Source organism: Pongo pygmaeus, chromosome 21, assembly GCF_028885625.2.
Source record: "Pongo pygmaeus isolate AG05252 chromosome 21, NHGRI_mPonPyg2-v2.0_pri, whole genome shotgun sequence".
NCBI lineage: Eukaryota > Metazoa > Chordata > Mammalia > Primates > Hominidae > Pongo > Pongo pygmaeus.
The window spans coordinates 5,125,199-5,145,079 of NC_072394.2; the positions used below are offsets into that span (position 1 = coordinate 5,125,199).

The 19,881-nt window shown below is 40.4% G+C and overlaps 1 protein-coding gene across 4 annotated transcripts in view; it reads left to right on the forward strand.

The window, feature by feature from the left end:
- Positions 1–19,881, forward strand: part of SLX4IP (SLX4 interacting protein) — a 200,806-nt gene that overhangs the window by 124,620 nt on the left and 56,305 nt on the right. For all 4 annotated transcript variants that reach the window (XM_063659428.1, XM_054467844.2, XM_054467846.2 and 1 more), the window contains one exon: positions 2,452–2,572. In XM_063659428.1, coding sequence (XP_063515498.1) covers positions 2,452–2,572 — 121 coding nt within the window. The remainder of the gene's footprint in view (positions 1–2,451; positions 2,573–19,881) is intronic.

Genomic DNA, 19,881 nt, shown 5'->3' on the forward strand with positions numbered 1-19,881 from the left:
GTGGGGGGATCACTTGAGCCCAGGAGGTTAAGGCTGCAGTGAGAGCTGTGATCATGCCACTGAACTCCACCATGGGTGGCAGAGTGAGACCCTGTCTCAAAAAAACAAAATTCGCTGATGTTAAAATTCCTCTGGGATTATTTGTGTGTGTGTAAGAAAGGAGAAAAGCTAGTTGAAGAAAGGCTATGACTTTAACTTAGGTTCAGTGTCCCCAGGCTTTCATCTTCTTTATCCTTAGATCCTCTCATGATTCGGATTTCATGAGCAACCAATTTGATTCCATTTTAACAGTCATTTTATACAGTGAAAGCCTAAGAATATCCAGTTCCTTTTTAGAAAAAAGAACTAATTACATGTATTAACATATGTTTATTTTGAGTGCGGCATGAGTAGTCTTTGTACCCAAACAGTTGAACTCAAACTGTTCCATGTGTCAACTTGAGGAAGCGAGCACAGCCCATTAGCCTAGAGATGCCCTCTGCATCTCTCTCTTGAGCACTGATTTTAGCTTGTTCTTCTTGTCTGCCCCTCAAAGGTAGCTGAGAAGTTTTCTTTTCTTGCATTGTTGTGGTTCTGAAGAGAAAGCTTCACTAAGTGTGGTGTGGTCGGTTACTGGTGTCTATCACACTGCACTTGGTCTACCTTCCATTCGTCAAACTGACTCACGGAAGGAAAGCCCCACAGCTAGAGGGAGAAAGTTTGTGTGTATGAGCCTTTGCTTTATTTTTGTCATGCTATTTTTAGTTTTAGCCTTATAGGGCATTTATGGCCAAATTTTAGCAATCCTTGTTTCCATGTATGTCTTGCACATATTTTCTAGCCCAGTCATAGTTGAACTCTGCATGTGAAGCAAAATTCTTTAATTGTTTAAAAAAAAGAAAACCTATGAGGCAGCAAGGCTGCCTTTTTGTTGTGTGAACAATGCCGAAACACTCAACTGCAAAGGGATATCTCTGTATTCCATGAGGCACTGCATCTTTAGGCTGCAACATGAAAAGAAGGAGAGAGGAAACCAGTGTTTGTATTTTATCTAGAAACTCACACTCATGAGTTAAATCAAGGGTTTTCTATATTGTTTGAGGGGTACAAGTGTTTTTAATAAAGGAAAAGTTTTGGTATCATTGCTCTTTAGAACAGCTAAAAATTTTGTTGTTTTAATTTGTGAAGATTCTAAGAGATCAGCCTGAGATGACATTGCAAGAAACCAGCAAAACAGGTTTGAGGTGACCTGGGCAACTCTGAGTTTGCTGCAGTCTTTGGGAATTAAACAGGAATCATCAGTCCTTATACATCAGTTCTTAATCTAAATTAAGAAAGTTAGATTTGTGTATGATTTTACTCTCTTTTTCTACATTAGGTTACAATTTCCTGTGAGTGCAGGAAACAACTGCAAAGAGTATCTTCCCATTGTGTGGTTGGGCTTAAATTTTTGTTTACTTTTATTATAAATAACACCAAAACAATAAAACAATTGACCTATCCTGAAACTTACTAGTGATAAGGAATACTGAAATTGAATTAAAACCATGTGTTTCTGTCGCCTAATAAATGTTAATCTACTTTAGAGAAATTACATTATTTTCACTGTTAGTACATGAGTGTAGTACGTTTTTACAAAAACAAAGAGGCATATACAGTATCATCAACAAGAGCGTAGAAGAAAATAGGATTAGTGATTTCCAGTTCTCTGCTTAACTCACTGCTCAACAGTTTCCTTCTTGAGTAGATTTGTAAACCCAAGACTAGAAACTAATGAATGATGGTGTTTAGATTTTAAAAAAATTTTAGACCAAGTTTGAAAAATGGGATAGTTTATATAAAAATTACTGTTTCTGACTCCTTTTGAAGAAAGATCTAGCGACACTGTGCCTATAAACATGAAACAGTCCCCTGAAACCATGGGGGGCTGCTTGCTGTTGACTGGGCTGTGGTGTGGGTTCCCCATGCCATTGCACCAGCAGTGGATGAATATGCCCTTACTCCTGGCCCCATCCCTGTCTATAGTCCCCTGGCTGGCTACACTGGGTGTTTCCCTGGGGCCCTTGGCCAGCCAGTGTTGGCTCTTCTTGACTTATTTCTTCTATTTGTCACAGTACAACTGATTGATACTTATATGAAAGCATTCTTTACCACACTTATTACCTCCTCGCCCTGAAGTTTACATTGAAATGTTTTTATCTTTCTTTTAGAAGTATGAAACTGAGGCAGAAAGAAATGAAATGACTTTCCCAGATCACACAGTGAGCCAACATCATGGTTTCGAGCAAACTTCAGCAGCAAATTTAAATTTGCGGTGTTATTCATGAGCACACATGACATTCCTTTCAACCTTCACAGCTAAATTATAAAGCAAAATGAAACGAAATGTTCATTGTTGACTTTTTAATATATATCATGTTAACTTTTTTGCATTAAATTCGAAAGTTATATCTAATTTTTTATTTGCTTTAGGAAGTCTGTTTACTGTTAAAAGAAACCATTGATTCAAGAGTTCGGGAGTACTTGGAACTTCGCAAACAGCACAGGCCATCAAATGCAGAATTCACAAGATCTAATCCCTTGTCCTTAAAAGGTAGGCACAGAGCACTTTGATTTTGGACAAAAAATAAATAGAATTTCTGCTCTGTAGAGATGGCAATTATGTTTGACTCTGTCATGTTAGTATAGTGATACATTTTAAAAATATGTCCTAATGAAGATACTTTGTTTGGGTAAAGAAAATTAACCAAAGAGCCCTCAGGACTTTTAATGGTAGGCAAAATGTATAAAAATAGCAAATAAAACATTCCTAAGGAAACTGTAAATTCTTTAAAGGATTGTTTTTTATTTTTAGTAGACGTAATAATTGTACATATTTATAGGATACAGAGTGATATTTTGATACATGTATACAACGTGTAATTTTCAAATTAGAGTAATTAGCATATCTATCACCTGAGCATTTATCATTTCTTTGTGTTGTGAGCATTTAACATCCTCACTTCTGTTTTTTTTAAAAATATACAATAAATTAATGTTAACCATATTTACCCTATAGTGCTATAGAACACTAGAATTTACTCTAGTGGTAATCTTATATCCATTAGCTAACCTCTTCCTATCCTTCCCTTCCCCATCCTTCCTAGTCTTCTAATACTCACAACTCTCTCTAATTGTATGAGCTCAATTTTTTTTATAAATAGCTTCTACATATGAGTGAGAACATGTGATATTTTGTTTTCTTATTTTCTGATTACATCATCAAATTTTAATATGTCTATATATCTCTATTTTTCTTTTTTTTTTTTTTGGTTACAGTAGTAAGTTCTTAAGTGGTGATTTGTGAGATTTTGGTGCACCCATCACCCAAGCAGTATACACTAAACCTGATTTGTAGTCTTTTATCCCTCACTCCCTTTCCCCCCTTTCTCTCTGAGTCCCCAAAGTCTATTGTGCCATTCTTATGCCTTTGCATCCTCATAGTTTAGCTCCCACTTATGAGTTTGGCTTTCCATTCGTGAGTTACTTCACTTAGAATAATAGTCTCAAGTCCCATCCAGGTTGCTGAGAATGCCATTAATTCATTCCTTTTTATGGCTGAGTAGTATTCCATCGTGTATGTGTGCCGGACTTACTTCACTTAATTTCCTTTGGGCTCATCCATGTTGCTGTTGAAACAGGAAAACATACCTTATCCCTGAAACAGGGCATGGGATGGGGATGTGTCATCAGTGCCCTGCGGCTCAACCCTTAGGGGAACATACAGACGGGCAGTTCATAGGAAGCATGGGCTGCAACCCTGCAGCAGCGTCTAGGGTTGAGTGTTTACAGCTCCTCAAGCCCCAGTGGGCGTGTGTTACAATGTGCTTTTTCAGTTTAGCCGTCTGCAGGCGGGTTGTGTTAATCTACTCAGTTAGGCCTTCTGCCTTATCTCAAGGACAGAGGGCTTTCTGTATCCCGGGTTCTTGCCTTGGTGTACCAGAAATACTGGATCACATGTGGGCTTGGAGAATGGGTGCAAGGTTTTACTGAGTGGAGGTGGCTCTCCGCGAGGTGAGTGGAGAGGCCAGAAGGGGGATCTAGTGGGAAGGTGGTCTTCCCCTTAATTTGGGCCACCCAGCTGCCCCTGGCAGAATTTCACGTTATCCCGCTGTCGATGGCCTGCCGGAATCTGCTGGTGCCTGTCAGAACAACTTCTTCCCTTCCTCTGCTCCTCTTGATGTCCAGCCGCCTGTGTGTGTGCCCGCTAGTGTCTCGGGGGGTTTTATAGGCATAAGATGGGGGGCGTGGTGGGCCAGGGTGGTCTTGGAAAATACAACATTTGGGCGTGAAAACAGGAGTGCCTGTTCTCACTTAGGTCTGTGGGCACAGGCCCAAGGGTGGAGCCCTCAGCAGTGACCCTGCCCTTCTCTACCCAGCACTTCCTTGCCCCCCTCCCATATCACCATGAATGACAGATTTTATTTTATTTATTTTTTTTGTATATATTGCTGAATAGTATTCCATTGTGTATACATACAGCACATTTTCTTTATCCATTCATCTGGTGATGAACATTTAGATTGATTCCATTATCTTAGCTATTGTGAGTAGCACTGCAATAAGCAAGGGGGTACAGATCTCTTCAATATACTGATTTTCTTCTTTTGTTAAAATACCTAGTAGGGAGATTGGTGGGTCATATGGTAATTCTATTTGTAGGTTTTTGAGGAACGTCCAAATTGTTCTCCATAATGGTTGTACTAATTTAACATCCCATGAACCATGTATATGAGTTCCTTTTTCTTCACATTCTTGCCAGCACTTGTTAGTTTTTGTCTTTTTGATAATAGCCATCCTAACTGCAGTGAGATATCTCATTGTGGTTTTGATTTGCATTTCCCTGATGATTAATGTTAAGCAATGTTTCATATACTTGTTGGCCGTGTGTATGTCTTCCTTTGAGAAATATTCAAATCCTTTGCACATTTTAAAATCAGATTCGCTTATTTGCTGTTGAGTTATTTGAGTTCTTTGTATATTATGGACATTAGTCCCTTGTCAGATTAATAGTTTGCAAATACTGTCTCCCATTCTACAGGTTCTCTTCACTGTGTTGATTGTTTCCTTTGCTGTATAGAAGATTTTTAGTTTGATATAGTCCCATTTTTCTATTTTTGTTTTTATTGCTTGTGCTTTTGAAGTCTGACTCATAAAATCCTTGCCTAGACCAATGTCTTGAAGAGTTTCCCCTGGGTTTTCTTCTAGTAGTTTTTTAGTTTTTGGGTCTTACATTCAAGTCTTTAATTCATTTTGAGTTGATTTTCATATTCAGTGAGAGATAGGGGCCCAGTTTCATTCTTCTGCATATGGATATCCGGTTTTCCCAGCAGCATTTATTAAAGAAAATGTCCTTTCCCCTAATATGGTTCTTGGCACCTTTGTTAAAAATCAGTTGGCTCTAAATAAGTGAACTTATTTCTGGGTTCTCTATTCTGTTCCATTGGTCTATGTGTCTGTTTTTATAACCATACCATGCTGTTGTGGTTACTATAGCTTTGTAGTATATTTTGAAATCAGGTAGTATGATGCTTCCAGCTTTGTTCTTTTGCTCACAGTTGCTTTGGCTATTTGGGTCTTTTGTGGGTCCATACAAATTATAGTGTTATTTTCTTCTATTTCTGTGAAGAATGTCATTGGTATTTTGGTAGAGATTGGCTAATAAATGCTTAGACTCTTACTAAACTGTCAATTTCTAAAAGGTATGAGCATTGTGGACCCAGCTCAACCACAGGATTGATTTTCACAGATGACAGAGGTTCATTTTGTTCTAGGCTGTGTAGATCTAGACACCTGCAGGGACAAGAGGGACACGCCATGGTATACCACTGTCTTATATTGTTTATTAACAGTGTCACTAAAAACAGAAATTGATTCATGCTTTTACTTTGTCATCAGTGCCAAAAACATCTCTCTATACATTTATCTAACTGCCTGTTTTCAGCTGATCCTATAGTCTTTTAAGCCTGTTTCAAAACCAAGTTCAAAACCACTAACCAAAAAGCCATGCCTATTTCCTCCTCAGTCTTCAGTTCTATGTCTCATGTTCCCTGAAAATAGAGTTGTTGTTTCTGTGTAGGTAGTTTAGATGAATGTGGATTGTTTATGCTTTTGTGTAAATTGGATATCTTCTCTCATTTGCATGAGTTCCTTACCTTTTTTTCCATTTCTAGATCCATATATTGGAATATGCCTCAACATGGGTATATATACTTAATAACAACCCTGGATAAGCTGAAGTCTCTAGGCTGGTGACTTTGCTCATTGCTATAATAATATTAATATTTTTTATGCTTTGAGATTTCTTTATAAACAATTTGCATAAATGACTTGGAGGCTGTTTTTCCAATTATGTGATATAAAGGAATATGAAAATTACTCACAAACTTGGTCAAAGAACAGCATAGTACAGACATTGCCAATAGCCTCATTGTTTTTAAGAGTTACTGAAAATTTATTTCAGTATCAGTAAAAATTAGTGATATAAGGCTTTTTAAAGACTTGACTGTCAATTCCCATCAATTCTACCTCACTAATATTTTTTCCTCTTAACCTTGCCAATATTGGGTATTACCAATGTTTTTAATTTTTGCCAGACTGACAGGCCAAAAATCAAAAAAGGAGATATTGTGCTTTTCGATTTTTATTAATCTGTGTGTTATTATGTGTTTACTGACAGAACTGCATATTTATAGTTTAGGTTTGTGGTTTTTGCCTTTTTCCCTCTTAATTTTTTTTCCCCTTTTGTCACTCCCTTGGTCAAGGCCCGTCTTGATCAGCTCTTAAATTAATGCCACAGCCTGTGATTTTCCTCTTAATTCATCCACACCTCTGCTGCCAGAGTGGCCTTTTGAAGGCAAATATGTGATAGCTCCCAGCTTGAAACCCTTTGTGGTCAGGAACCTTAGTTGCCTGACATTCTTTATTTCACTTTTTCTCTGCTTGAGACTAGCCAGAGTGGGTCTGGCTCTTAAGCAGAGAAGAAGTTGATTAAAGATATTAGATAGCTCACAGGATCTCTGGGAGTGCCGGAGAGCCCTGTTGTGAAGCTACACAAAACAGCCTCAGCCATGAGTCGGGGACAGCTTTGAGACATGCTCCCTGTGATGCTTAGGACCATGTATCAGAAGCTTTGCTGAGCATCATCCTCTGCCCCATCCTGCAGAGACTGACTGCCCGGCCTGTGGCCACAGCCTTGTGCTGTTTTTTCCCTTTTGAGTCCACCACAAGGGACTCAAGGCAAAACTAGATTTCTAGGCTGTCTCCTAGTTACAAGTTAGTCAGGGGAGGCAAAATGTTTGGCTTTTACCTTGGGAAAGTGACACTTATAAAATGTGGAAAGTCATCAAAACATAGGATGATGGTCAACAATTTTGAGTGGGTGGACACAAGTTACAAATATCCACTAATAACTTTCCTCTTGGCTTCCTTCTTCCATGAGCTTCTAATCAGTAACAACAAGCTATTGCCTAACAGCCTTATTTTCCCAACTACAAAGGAAATGTGCTCACCAAATATCCTCCAAAAGAGATGACCCAGAGTCTCAAGTCCCAGCTCCAAGTCCAGGATTTCTAAGTGATGTTTACTCCCCTTCTAGTTCATTCCCAGCCCATATTTGTTAACTTTTCAACTAAATAATGAAGTGAACTACTGCCAACAAACCTTAAATAAAATAGTAGGGAAACAGCCAAAAAAGTAACTGATGTATAAATAAATACATGATGCAGCAAAGAAGACAATGAGGTAGGTAGCTGCTACCATTCTAATTTCTGTAACCATGAAATAAGTAGTTGATGTTTGTATCTTCCCTCCTCTATTTATTTTGTATTCCCTGTGTTCTTCGCCTATAACTCATCTGACTAGCATTCTTTACCTTCATTCCCCCAGGATTTGAGCTGCCAGTGGTCCTACCTTGATGAGATTGCCATTGTTTTAGTTAACTTTTAGCACTGGATATGTTTCACCAGGTAGAACTTATTACATTTTTTTTTTTTTTTTTTTTTTTTTTGTCTATGTACCTCTCTCCCCCCATTCATCTCTCATGAGCCAGCATTTCAACTCCCCTTTGGCCTGTCTGTATAGTGCCATAAAGAGCCTGAAACAGTCACATCGTACTTTGAACTTTCAGCCTGATTCATTGTTATCATCTGTGTTATAATCATCCTTTGAGTACTAAGGAAGCAGAGTCGTGGGGATGGAAAGTAAACATTTGCTGAGGTGGTCACCTCCCTTTTCCAGTCCTTCGTTCCAGGAACCACGTATCTGGCCAAGGTAGCACATACTGTTCTGCTGGTTGGAGCCTATGTTGCATCCCTTAGGACCTTACTCCAGTTCTACAAGGTCCTGCCTCATAATTTGCATCACAACTGAGTTTTCAATAGACCTTTCCACCATTGAGTAAGGCCAGCTGCAGTTGAGCTGTGCTTGATTGTTTGTAAGACCATTGAATTTTACAAGCCCACTGTCTTATTTTGTTTCCTATAAAATAAGCTGCTTTGTCAGAATTGCAGTGGTGGTGATGGCAAATGAGGCCTTCCTGAAGTCTATGGATGATGTGGCTGGCAGAAACATGGCAGGCATACAGGGCACATCCAAATCCAGAAGAAAGCTCCATTTTAGTGAAGATAAGGCATTGGCTCCTCTGTGATGAAAGAGGTCAAATGCCATGTACCCACCATCACTGGCCTATCTCCCTATGAAATGAGAGTTGGTAGAAAGGCTCAGATTAATTGCTATTGCTAGCAAATTGGGCATTTGGCAGAGCTCAGTCTTGGTTAGGTTAAGTCTGTGTTGAGCCCTAGCAGAACATTCATTCATACCTCCATGGCCACATTGCTTATGAGCCCTTTGAGCAGGTACTTTGGCAGCTAGAGAAAGAGGCCAGCCAGCATCCATGGGGTACATCACCTTGTCTAACTCATTATAAGAACCTCTCCTGAATGGGGCTTGCTGTGGTGTGAAGTATCCCCCAAAATTCACACATTGGAAATGGTCCCCAATGCAATAGAGTTGGAAGGTGGGGAAAGTATTTGCATATGAAGGCAGAGCCTTCATAAATAGTTTAATGTTGTTTTAAAAGGGCTTGATGGAGGGAGTTTGTCCCTTTTTGCCCTTCCTTCTTCTGCCGTGTGAGGATACAGCATTCCTTCCCTCTGGAGGACTCAGTGTTCAAGGCACCATCTTGGAAACAGAGATCAGACTCTCACCAGACCTGCTGGTGCCTTGATCTTGGACTTCCCATCCTCCACAACTGTGAGAACATAAATTTCTATTCTTTATTCTAGTTTGTGGTATTTTGTTTTAGCAACACAGTAGACTAAGACAGGGCTCTTTGGAGAACTTTCACAAAATATATAAATATTCTCACACTCTATATAACTTTTCCCCAAATTATGTCACCAGTTCTTGATGACCCTCTCTTCAAACTATTAACCACTGCCAGTGAATCGGTATATATTTGTTTCTCAGGCCATCTCTCCTTATAGGCCACATAGACCCAAAATATACCACTCAACAGTCTGCTCACTGGACAGATTTTTCTCTTCCACCCTGAGTGAGGTTATATCATCACACTCATTCACTTCTGGCTAGTACCATCCCATTGGGCAGTGCCACTGATTAGGCACAAATTTTTATCTGTTCATAACTGCGAGTGAAGCTATTGCCTTTTCAGGTCTCTCATATTGGTCAGAGAAACACACAGACATGCTCATTGATGTTTATGCTTATTTCTTAGTAGTAAGGGGTACAAGGTGTAAAAAACTTGACTTTCCTTTTAGATGAACTTTTTCCTGTGCACCAGGCCATTGTACATTCAGAAACTGTATTTTGAAAGGCTTTCTCTGTCACCATCTGACATGCCTGTGTCTTAGCATGACAACTAGAGTACACGCCACCTTGTGCTGTGTAAGTCCTATCATAATGCCTTTGGTGTAGTAGACCAGAACAATGTCCTGCAAGATAGTGAGATAATGAAGGTCCCTGTAGATTCAGTAGTGTCACTGAAGCAGAATGTCAACAGAGCAATGAGGCAAAACAGTGAAGCTACGTGACTTTCTCTGCCAGTAGATAGAAACCTGCTTCTGTGTTCGCTGTTCACTGAGATAGAAAAAAACAGATTTTGCCGCCTCTGTAGTATTGGTGCTAGGTGCTGTAGTGCTCCAGCTGAGAGATCGCCTCTGGAAGAATCCCTGGCTAATTAAACTTATATTAACCTTCCATCATTCTGTAAGACTCATCTGTGTTCTGCTTTACCAAAGAGGAAAGTGAGATAAGACTATATGAAAGATGCTCATGGGTGTTTCAGGTTTCTCATGGCAGCAGATCTCTTTGATCTCCTAGGGATTAATACTGATTTTAGTTTACAATTTTGGTGGGATGGGAGAAGTTCCAGAAACTTTCACCTAGCCTATAATTACCATAATAGTTCTCACTCCCTGAAACATGAATTCCAACTGTGGATTCTGTCAGTTGCAGAATAAACCTATCCCAAGGATACACTCAGCAACTGGGAAGACAACTGCAGATTTTTACAGACATGCCGTGCCCTTCGTGAGATGAATTTAAGCCACATTTCTAGATGTCACCCTCTGGTGGATCACAGCAATAATCAGGAACCCAAGAATTATCTCAGAGCCAATGCCTAATCCTCCTCAAAAGTTCGGATATTTCTCTTTTTCCCTCGTGCAAATACCTTAGTAATCTCTGTTGATCCCACGTGGAAGATTTAAAGGATGCACTTGTAACGTTATTGAAGGGTCCTTACTTGAGGACTGCCTGGCTCTCCTTTTGAGGAGAAAATAAGTCCATGTACTGACCCAAATCTGGAGACTGGCCAGGTAGCTATGGCTGTCCTTTAAGGTGGCTCAAGTCAGGTCCCTGTGCACCAGATCTAGATTTTTTTTTTTTTTTTTTTTTTTTTTGAGACTGAGTTTCACTCTTGTCACCCAGGCTGGAGTGCAATGGCGTGATCTTAGCTCACTGCAACCTCTGCCTCCCAGGTTCAAGCGATTCTTCTGCCTCAGCCTCCCAAGTAGCTGGGATTACAGGTGCGTGCCACCACACCCAGCTAATTTTTATATTTTTAGTAGAGATGGGGTTTCACCGCGTTGGCCAGGCTGGTGATCCACCCCCCTCGGCCTCCCAGAGTGCCGGGATTACAGGCATGAGCCACTGCGCCCGGCCCAGATCTAGATTCTTTTTTCCTGTTATACAGTGTATTGGTTTGCTAGGGCTGCCATAACATACCACAGGCCAAGTGGCTTAACTAACAGAAATTTATTTGTTCTCCAAGTCTAAAGACTAGAAGTGTAAGATCAAGGTTAGTTTCTTCTGAGGCCTCTCTCCTTTGCTTGTTGATGGCTGTCTCCTCCCTTGTCTTCACATGAGTTTTCCTCTATAAATGCCTATGGTCTCTTCTTATCTAGAAGTCTGAGATTAAAGTATTGGCAAGTTAGTCTCTTCTGAGGCCTCTCTCCTTGGCTTGTCGATGGCCGTCTTCTCCCTTTGTCTTCACATAATTTTCCACTATAAATGTCTTTGTCTCTTCTTATGAGGATGCCAGTTACATTGGATTAGGCCCCACCCTGATGACCTCATTTTAATTTAATTACCTCCTTAAAGACCTAATCTCCAAATATAGTCACATCCTGAGGTACTGGGAGTTAGGACTTCAACATATGAATTTGCGGACAGAGGTGCACAGCTCACCCCATAACATACAGTTTAAGTAGAGTCTAAGTATGTTCTCCATCTTATTTGGAAGTATGGATGTAATCAATTAACTGGTAAGCCAGAGACACCTCTGGGGTGCACCACTCTGAAAGGGTTCCGACCAAGATCACCACTGGATCATGGCCCTCCAGTAGACCAAGTGACTTGTCCAGCCATGTGCTTAAATTGACTACAAATTTCTACTCACCCAGTTACCAATTGCCCCACCTTTACTCTTGAGCTTTGGTACTGTGCAGACATCATATCTGTTCCAGCTGTTAACTGTCTCAGCAGCTAACTCTTACTCCCTGGGGGACATCCCTTACCCACAAGGTGGCTATCCACTCAGGAGTGGCCTTGGTAGCATGTCTTTCTCATGTTGAGCCACATACCATTTTGCAGATAGTTCTGGGGAATGTAGGGGGATCACCTGGCACAGGCTGGTATTGTCACACAGATCGGCATGCAGACAGATCATGTACTCTCTGGGCATCATGTACCAAGGTGTGCTCCTATGTATCACACACATACACTCTTTGTTTTTTTTTTTTGAGGCGGAGTCTTGCCTCTTTGTCCAGGCTGGAGTGCAGTGGTACGATCTCAGCTCATTGCAACCTCCGCCTCCCAGGTTCAAGCAATTCTCCTGCCTCAGCCTCCCAAGTAGCTGGGATTACAGGCGCCTGCCACCACACCAAGCTAATTTTTGTATTTTTAGTAGAGACAGGTTTTCGCCATGTTGGTCAGGCTGGTCTGGAACTCCTGACCTCAAGTGACCCACCCGCCTTGGCCTTCCAAAGTGCTGGGATTACAGGCGTGAGCCACCATGCCCAGCCACATGCACACTTTTTTTTTGAGACAGGGTCTTGCTCTGTTGCCCAGGCCAGAGTGCAGTGGAACAATCGTGGCTCACGGCAGCCTCAACCACCCGGGTTCAAGTGATTCTCCCACCTCAGCCTCCTGAGTAGCTGGGACCACAGGTGTGTATCACCATATCTGGCTATTTTTTAAAAAAAAAATTTGCAGAAATGGGGTCTCATGATGTTGCCCAGACTGGTCCAGAACTCCTGGGCTTAAGTGATCCTCCTGCCTCAGCCTCCCAAAGTGTTGGGATTACAGATGTGAGCCTCCATGCCTGGCCTGCATCACCCTTTTTTATTGGGCAAGCATAAAAGTGACCTTGTGGAGTTGGGTGTGGCAAACATTTGAGTCCCAGGTTCAGGCACCGAGCAGTCTGGCTACTTAGGAGTATGCTGGACGAGCCAGCTGCCCAGGACCTGGAGGCTTTTGCAGTCTTCCAGCTAGACCTGCAGTCGGCTGAGTTCAGGAGGTTCCTCTCTCCCCAGGGACTAGGAGTCATTATTCCCAAATGGCCTTGGCCAGCAAACCCAGAGAGTGCCCATGGTCATTGATCAGCTTGTCACTCTCCCGTAACTCCATCCCCAGAGTGTGGTGCTGTCTCACCCTGGGCTTCTGCACACACTGCTTCTGCTCCCCTGTGTGTGCCCTCCTCATCCTCCAGCCTGTGCTCAGGTATCACTTCCTCCAAGGAGCCTTATCTGATTCTGTGTAGCTTCTCTCTCAAGAGCACTTCCCTTCCTCTCTCCCTGCTCACCCTCTGGTGTAGCAGCACTCATTGTTCCAGTTGCTTCCCTGCCTCACAGGTAGACTTCAGTTTCATTGAGGACAGGAGTCTTGTCCTGTTCAGCACCCACTGCAGAGCCTGTCAGAGCACAAGTGTTGGGAGAAATAAATGAATTGTTACTACTCACAGGTCCCATTTTCTTTGCCAAGACTTTACAGCATGTTTCCATTGCAACATCTCTTGCCCCTTACACAAAACACAGAGATGAAAGTGGCCTGTGAATGACAAATTATTGAATAGCTTTTCTCATCTGGTTTTCAGAAAGTCAAAACCACAACTTACCCCAGTGTAAGATTAGGCTGCAACATCTTCTGACTCCAAGGACAGGAAATACCTTCCCTTCAGCCCCACTCCACCCCAGGTCTTCGTTAGTATTACTATCCTGCCCAGGTACCTCTTACCGAGCATCCACCCCTCGGATGCTGGCTCTGGGTTAAATCTTCCACCTACCCATGGCAGATCCCTGAGACAGTCCTTTCTAGCCAGCCTTCTTAGCCCTTGTTTTAACCATTCCTAAGCTTTAGAACCCTTTCTCTACAGATGAGAGCCAGATTTGTAGTTCAAGTAACTTGCCCAAAGATCAGATAACTAGCTAGGAAGTGTCAGAGGCCACATGAAAACTCCACTGTCTGATACCGGGTTTGTCCTCGTTGCTTTGGTATCCCTATTAAGGAGAGTATTGTATGTTTACGTGGTTTTTTTAAATACAGTTTTCCTCTAATCATAAAAACACATCTGTCTTTAAATTAACTAGGAGCAGTATTCTGCTTGAATTACCATGTGTGTATCTTGGTTTAAAGTTTATATTCTCTATTCTCTGATCATGAGATGGAAAGGGAGAAATAGACCCCCAAACAGAGCTCATCTTCCAGCTGTAAGCACTTGCCTCAATGCATTTTGTCTAAATAGGGTTCAGGACATTTTTCTGTTTGTGGAACAGTAACAGTAAATTTTTTTTACTGCCTATCATTCTATTCTGTATAACCTTTTCTTGTAGTTAACATCTAAGAAACCCAGTCCTTTGGAAAATGCCATAAAATAAATTAAATTTTCCTGGGTACTGTGATTTCTGTCTGCGGTGGCCTGCTTTTTGGCATTTCTTCTAAGCTGAATGCTTCTCTAAAATCTTAGCTTATATCTGTAGCCAAAGTACCTAGCCCTCTGCTCACCCTTCTGTGGCATCCGAGGTATCTGGTGAACATTCAAGGCCAAATTACCAAGGTGTTCTCTCTCTTCGTCAACACTCACCTCCCAGGCAGCATTCTGTGGTGGGGCACATTGCCACCATGTTGGGGAATCAGTGTGTGTTCACACGACAAGAGGCGAAAAAGAAAAAGACAAGAATTGCCAAAACAAGCAAGTCTTTCCTATTCTTTCCTCTGTCTGAGAAATGTTCCTCAACTTTCCCCAACACCCGATGCATGATACCTGCCAAAAAAAGCTTTCTCCTTGCTCTTCAGACACAGGCTTATTGTGAGCCATTCTCCCCGGCATCCCCGCGAGTGCAAATTTGTGTATGTGGTGTTTTGTTTTGTATTTATTTTCCCAGCCCTTTGAAAACAGGGCCTTTTCCTATTTAAAATAAATTTCAGAAGTGGAATACTTTTTCCCTTTTGAGAGCCCAGCCCTTCCTCCATACAAACCTTCATGCATTTTCAGAGGACAATGAAAACTTGCTCTAAAACACCATCCATAGACTTCCCTTCAGTCAGTGTTTTTCTCACGCATTAACAACAAAATAACAAGTACTGTACATCCAACCACTGTGATCCCTGAATAAACATAGGCCCTTGACAAGTAATTCTATTTTTAAGAGTCATTTTTTATGTGAGTCAGTTATTACAATGGGCAGTTAGAATGTGCTCCTATTGTGCACACCCACGCACAATAGGAATGGAACTGTACCGCAGTCACAGAGCAAGCTAGGTAGTTCTCTGACTTCCACAGCAGACATGGAGGAGGACTAAGAGGGGAAGAAATAGTCACTCACGTGGTTTTAGAAACAGTAATAAAACGGCACAGCACATTTTCAGTTGTCTGCTGTTCTATTAAATATTTTTACTGTTTAGACATTGTATTTTTTCTAGTCACAGCCCTTTACAAATAGAAGTGGATTTCCCTAGATCTCTCATAAAGCACTGTGGAAACATGTTTTCTTTTTACACATGTTTAAATAGCTTTGGTTATTATTTACATTTCTTCCCATAATGTACTCAGTCAAAACATTTTATAGGCTTTTATCCACACATGTAAAGCTTAAAAGGGCAATAATGAGAAAGCAAATGCCTATAAGTTGTCTGGTGAATGTGCTACAATTTCAACAAAGATTATTTTTTCAGGAATGGGTAATTTGTAAAACTTGAAGTTTTATACTTTTTACCAAAAGTGTGCTAAAGCATCAATGACAACACAAAATGCTTTGCTTTCTCGAAAACTGGGGAAACTTCTCTAACCATTTATTACAGTAAATGGAAAGTAAACAAAATTTCTAAACTTTCAAGGGTAATGTTTACACTTGTTATCATCACCTGTTATGGACATTGCCAGAGTTGCAGTGACTGATACTTTGTCTACTTTTAAATTTTACAAAAAATTAAAATTCAAAAAAAGTGATGTACAAATCTTCCAGAAAGGTTAGAATTCTTTTGACCAGAGGTTGTCAAACTTCAATTTGAACCATTAGAAGACCTTTCCCATGTAAGTATAAACCTTATTAGAATGATCCTGTTGGCCTGCTGTGAACACACTGCTTCTTTCTCTCACACCTCACCCATCTGAACCCATTACCCCACACATCAGAAAGACAATTTTTCCATCATAAAACAAAGTTCATATTGCCTTTGTTCTGCTTCAAATTACAATGCCAGTTCTGATGGAGCTTTTATGGTGCACAACTCCAGTATTACTTTTGCATCTGCTTGGGCTTGTTCACATTTACAACCAGACTTTCGGCATATCTGGGAACTGGAAAGCTCACAAAAGCTCTACAAAATACCCCAGGACTCTTAGGTTCTAGAAAGATCTCTGTTCTCAAATGCTACTTTCCAAGACTTTTTTTCTGAGATGGAGTTTCACTCTTGTTGCCCAGGCGCAATCTCAGCTCACTGTAACCACCACCTCCCTGGTTCAAGTGATTCTCCTGCCTCAGCCTCTTAAGTAGCTGGGATTACAGGCACGTGCTACCACGCCCAGCTAATTTTTGTATTTTTAGTAGAGACGGGGTTTCTCCATGTTAGCCAGGCTGGTCTCGAACTCCTGACCTCTGGTGATCCACCCGCCTTGGCCTCCAAAAGTGCTGGGATTACAGACGTGAGCCACCGTGCCCGACCGCAAGATTTTTTTTAACGAGTTGTCCCAGTTAGCTCAGAGCCCTGCCCTCTCATTAGCTCCATGAAGACTGATGACTTATTACTACATATTCCAAAGACAGGTCCCCACTGGGGTCAGGTAGAACTGGTTGGCACTCCTGCCCCACTAAGGAGTGGGAGGAAAAGTAACAGGAAGGAAAATCACTTGCCCTTAAATTGATGTGGAGTGAGATTAAAAACCTTTCTTTTGGTGATCTGTTCGGTCACAGTATTTCTAACTATAACAACTGGATGGAAGGCCTGTAGTTCCATTTACACAGCAGAGGAGAACAGTCCTGACCCAGTGAAAGTCATTTATTCCAGCATGTTGGGAACATAGTACCTGGGGCACTGGTTTTATATTGTCTGAATGGTTTAGCTGCCACATAGCATTGGGTATGTATGTATTGGGGTGAGGACTGGGGCATACAGGGAGACAGTGAGACCCTACAAGGCCGTACTTTCCTTTGACACATTCCAGGTGAAGTCTTAGAAGGCAGCAACTTCTCCTGTGTTTGACAGATACTAATAATCAGGAAAGCTCTCCCTAACCCCCACCCCCAATATAACAGTGGCCGTTTCTCATGGGAGTAACATACATATTTTTAATATGTAGGATGACAAGGTATAGTGGGAACTGTTTACCTTACTTAGCATGTACTGTTTGTTTCTCAAGAATTTCAGATCCATTACACCTTAGCAATAAAAAGCCTTCTCTTATCTAGGAAGTACTTGTAGCATTCACCAGCTTGTCTGTTCCTTTTAATTTTTTTTTTTTTCCTTTGGCCAGGACCTCCCATCATAATGCCCGGATTTTCAAATTTCTAGTAATTTAGTTTCACATTCATAGTATTAACACCCATAAGGAAGCTTGAAAGAGAAAATGGATACTAGTTATCTTACAGACTAAGTATCAGTAAGAGCCCTTTGATTTTGAAGTGTTTGAAGGATGAGTGAAGAGGCCTTGTTTAGGATAGTACACTGTGGTCTAACACATTGGGACCGTGATTTGCTACCTGAGTATCTTGGAAATTTGGGGGATTCTAACCCAAGTGGTGATTAAAAACGAGAGAGCTTTCATTGTCAAATTCCCTAACATGACACCCTAATTATTCTAATTATTTAGAATAAAAGTGGATCACCTAAAATTGTGAAGTTTTATAGTTGCTAAATATTTTAGTTAACCACTTCAGTTGTTCATAATCAAAATGATTTTATATTCATTATAATAACTTCTATAAACTGGACAGGGGAATCGACTCCCTTTGGTACAATAGACATTTATACTGTCTCTAAGTGAATTTGCCACAGATTCAGAGTGAGGTGCTTATTTGTGAAGCATAAAGAATCCCTGGGCTGTTCCCAGGGAGTTGAGTAGAGGCATGGTGAATAACTGTTCAGGTACACCTAATTGTATAGCTTGTTTATATTTGTTGTACCACAATGCCCTTATTACTTAGAGCATAAACTCCAATCAGATTCACATTTATTTTAATTATTTGATCATGAACCACATAACCTAATGGGAAACTTGGCCTGATCTGTTTTGTGAAATGTCTTGAGAAAATTATCCATGCCTACATTAAGCAAAAACAAAACTAACTCCACATGATCTCACGCATAAAAAATGAATGCCTGGAAAAGATGCTAGTTTTAAGTTTTAGACCAAGATTGAATTTCAATTCTGGGTCATAGATTAATGTATGTGTCCAAGTAAATGTGTATATTTGTGTGTTTGTGTGTGTGTATTTAATGAATGAATAGATAAGTATATACCCACAATATAAGTTGCTGCTAAAGAAAATAAAAGTTACCAGACCTGAAAGGGGACACTAAAAATATGATTTCCTTATAAATATTTTCAGGAATTTTACTTAATTGCAACCAGAAGTCTGACCTGGAAGTGTAGTGTTTTGACCCCCCTAGCTGTCTGGTTTCCTATTTGCGGTGTTTTTTTTCTCCCCCAACTGTGAGAAAATATATTTTACATGGTTTTAACCCTTTGTATTCTTAGAAACACTGAAGTAGAAAGTATTCCCCTGCGGGGAAGAAATTCTCATTATTTACAAGAATGATTTGCAGAAGCTTCACTTAAATAGAAAATATTTTTTAAAAACTTAAATCCTTGTTAGATATATTTGAAAATAAAACAGCTTCTTGGTTGCCCTTCAAGGTAGTGTGAACTTCTAGAAGACTGAGATTTTTGTATTGTTTAAGTTTACCCTTATTTTAGTAAAATACTAATGTTTTCATAACAAAAGTGTACAGAGTTTATAAATAATGCCCTTATGATGAGGCTTTTTCATGCTTTCCCCCCTTCATTTTTAGCTTATTCAATCTTTTTTTCCTCCAGCTTTTTATAAAAGTGAAAATTAGGCTAAGTAAACTTAGGAAGGCTGTAGTAGTATATAGTATTTTAATGAACTAAAAGATAACAATAAGGCCTAGCATGATGGCTCACCCCTTTAATCCCAGCACTTTGGAGACCAAGGCAGGAGGATTGCTTGAGACCAGAAGTTCAAGATCCACCTGGGCAACATAACAAGGTTCTGTCTCTACAAAAAAACATAAAAATAAATTAGTTGGGTGTGGCAGCACGTACCTCTAGTCCTAGCTGCTCAGGAGGCTGAGGCAGGAGAATGGCTTGAGCCCAGGAATTCGAGGCTGCTGTGATCTATGATCATACCACTGTACTCCAGCCGAGGCAACAGAGAAAGACCCTGTCTCTTTAATGATAATAAGAAATGAATGAATGACAACAATGAAACTTAATTAGGAAGACTGTAGGGCCAGGAAGCCTACTGTTGGAAAATTATAGAATTCACCATCAAATACTCATAGATTGATTTGCTGAATCAGTCAGATGATGAGAAATATTGTTTCTGTATTTCCATTGTAGCCTCTTGTTGTTTACCAGTGTGGTGGAATAATTATACATCTCGTTTTTTTAAATCTCAGACATTTTCACTTACAGGAAAGCCTCATTCTTCCTAACTATTTAGTTGAGAGATTTGAAAATGAGGAACACAGTTGTCAGCAATCCATTTAGCTGAAGAATATACTTCTCTTTTTTTAATAACAGCTTTATTGAGATATAATTCATATACAATTCACCTGTTTAAAGTATACTGTTCAATGGTTTTTATGTATTCAGAGTTGTGT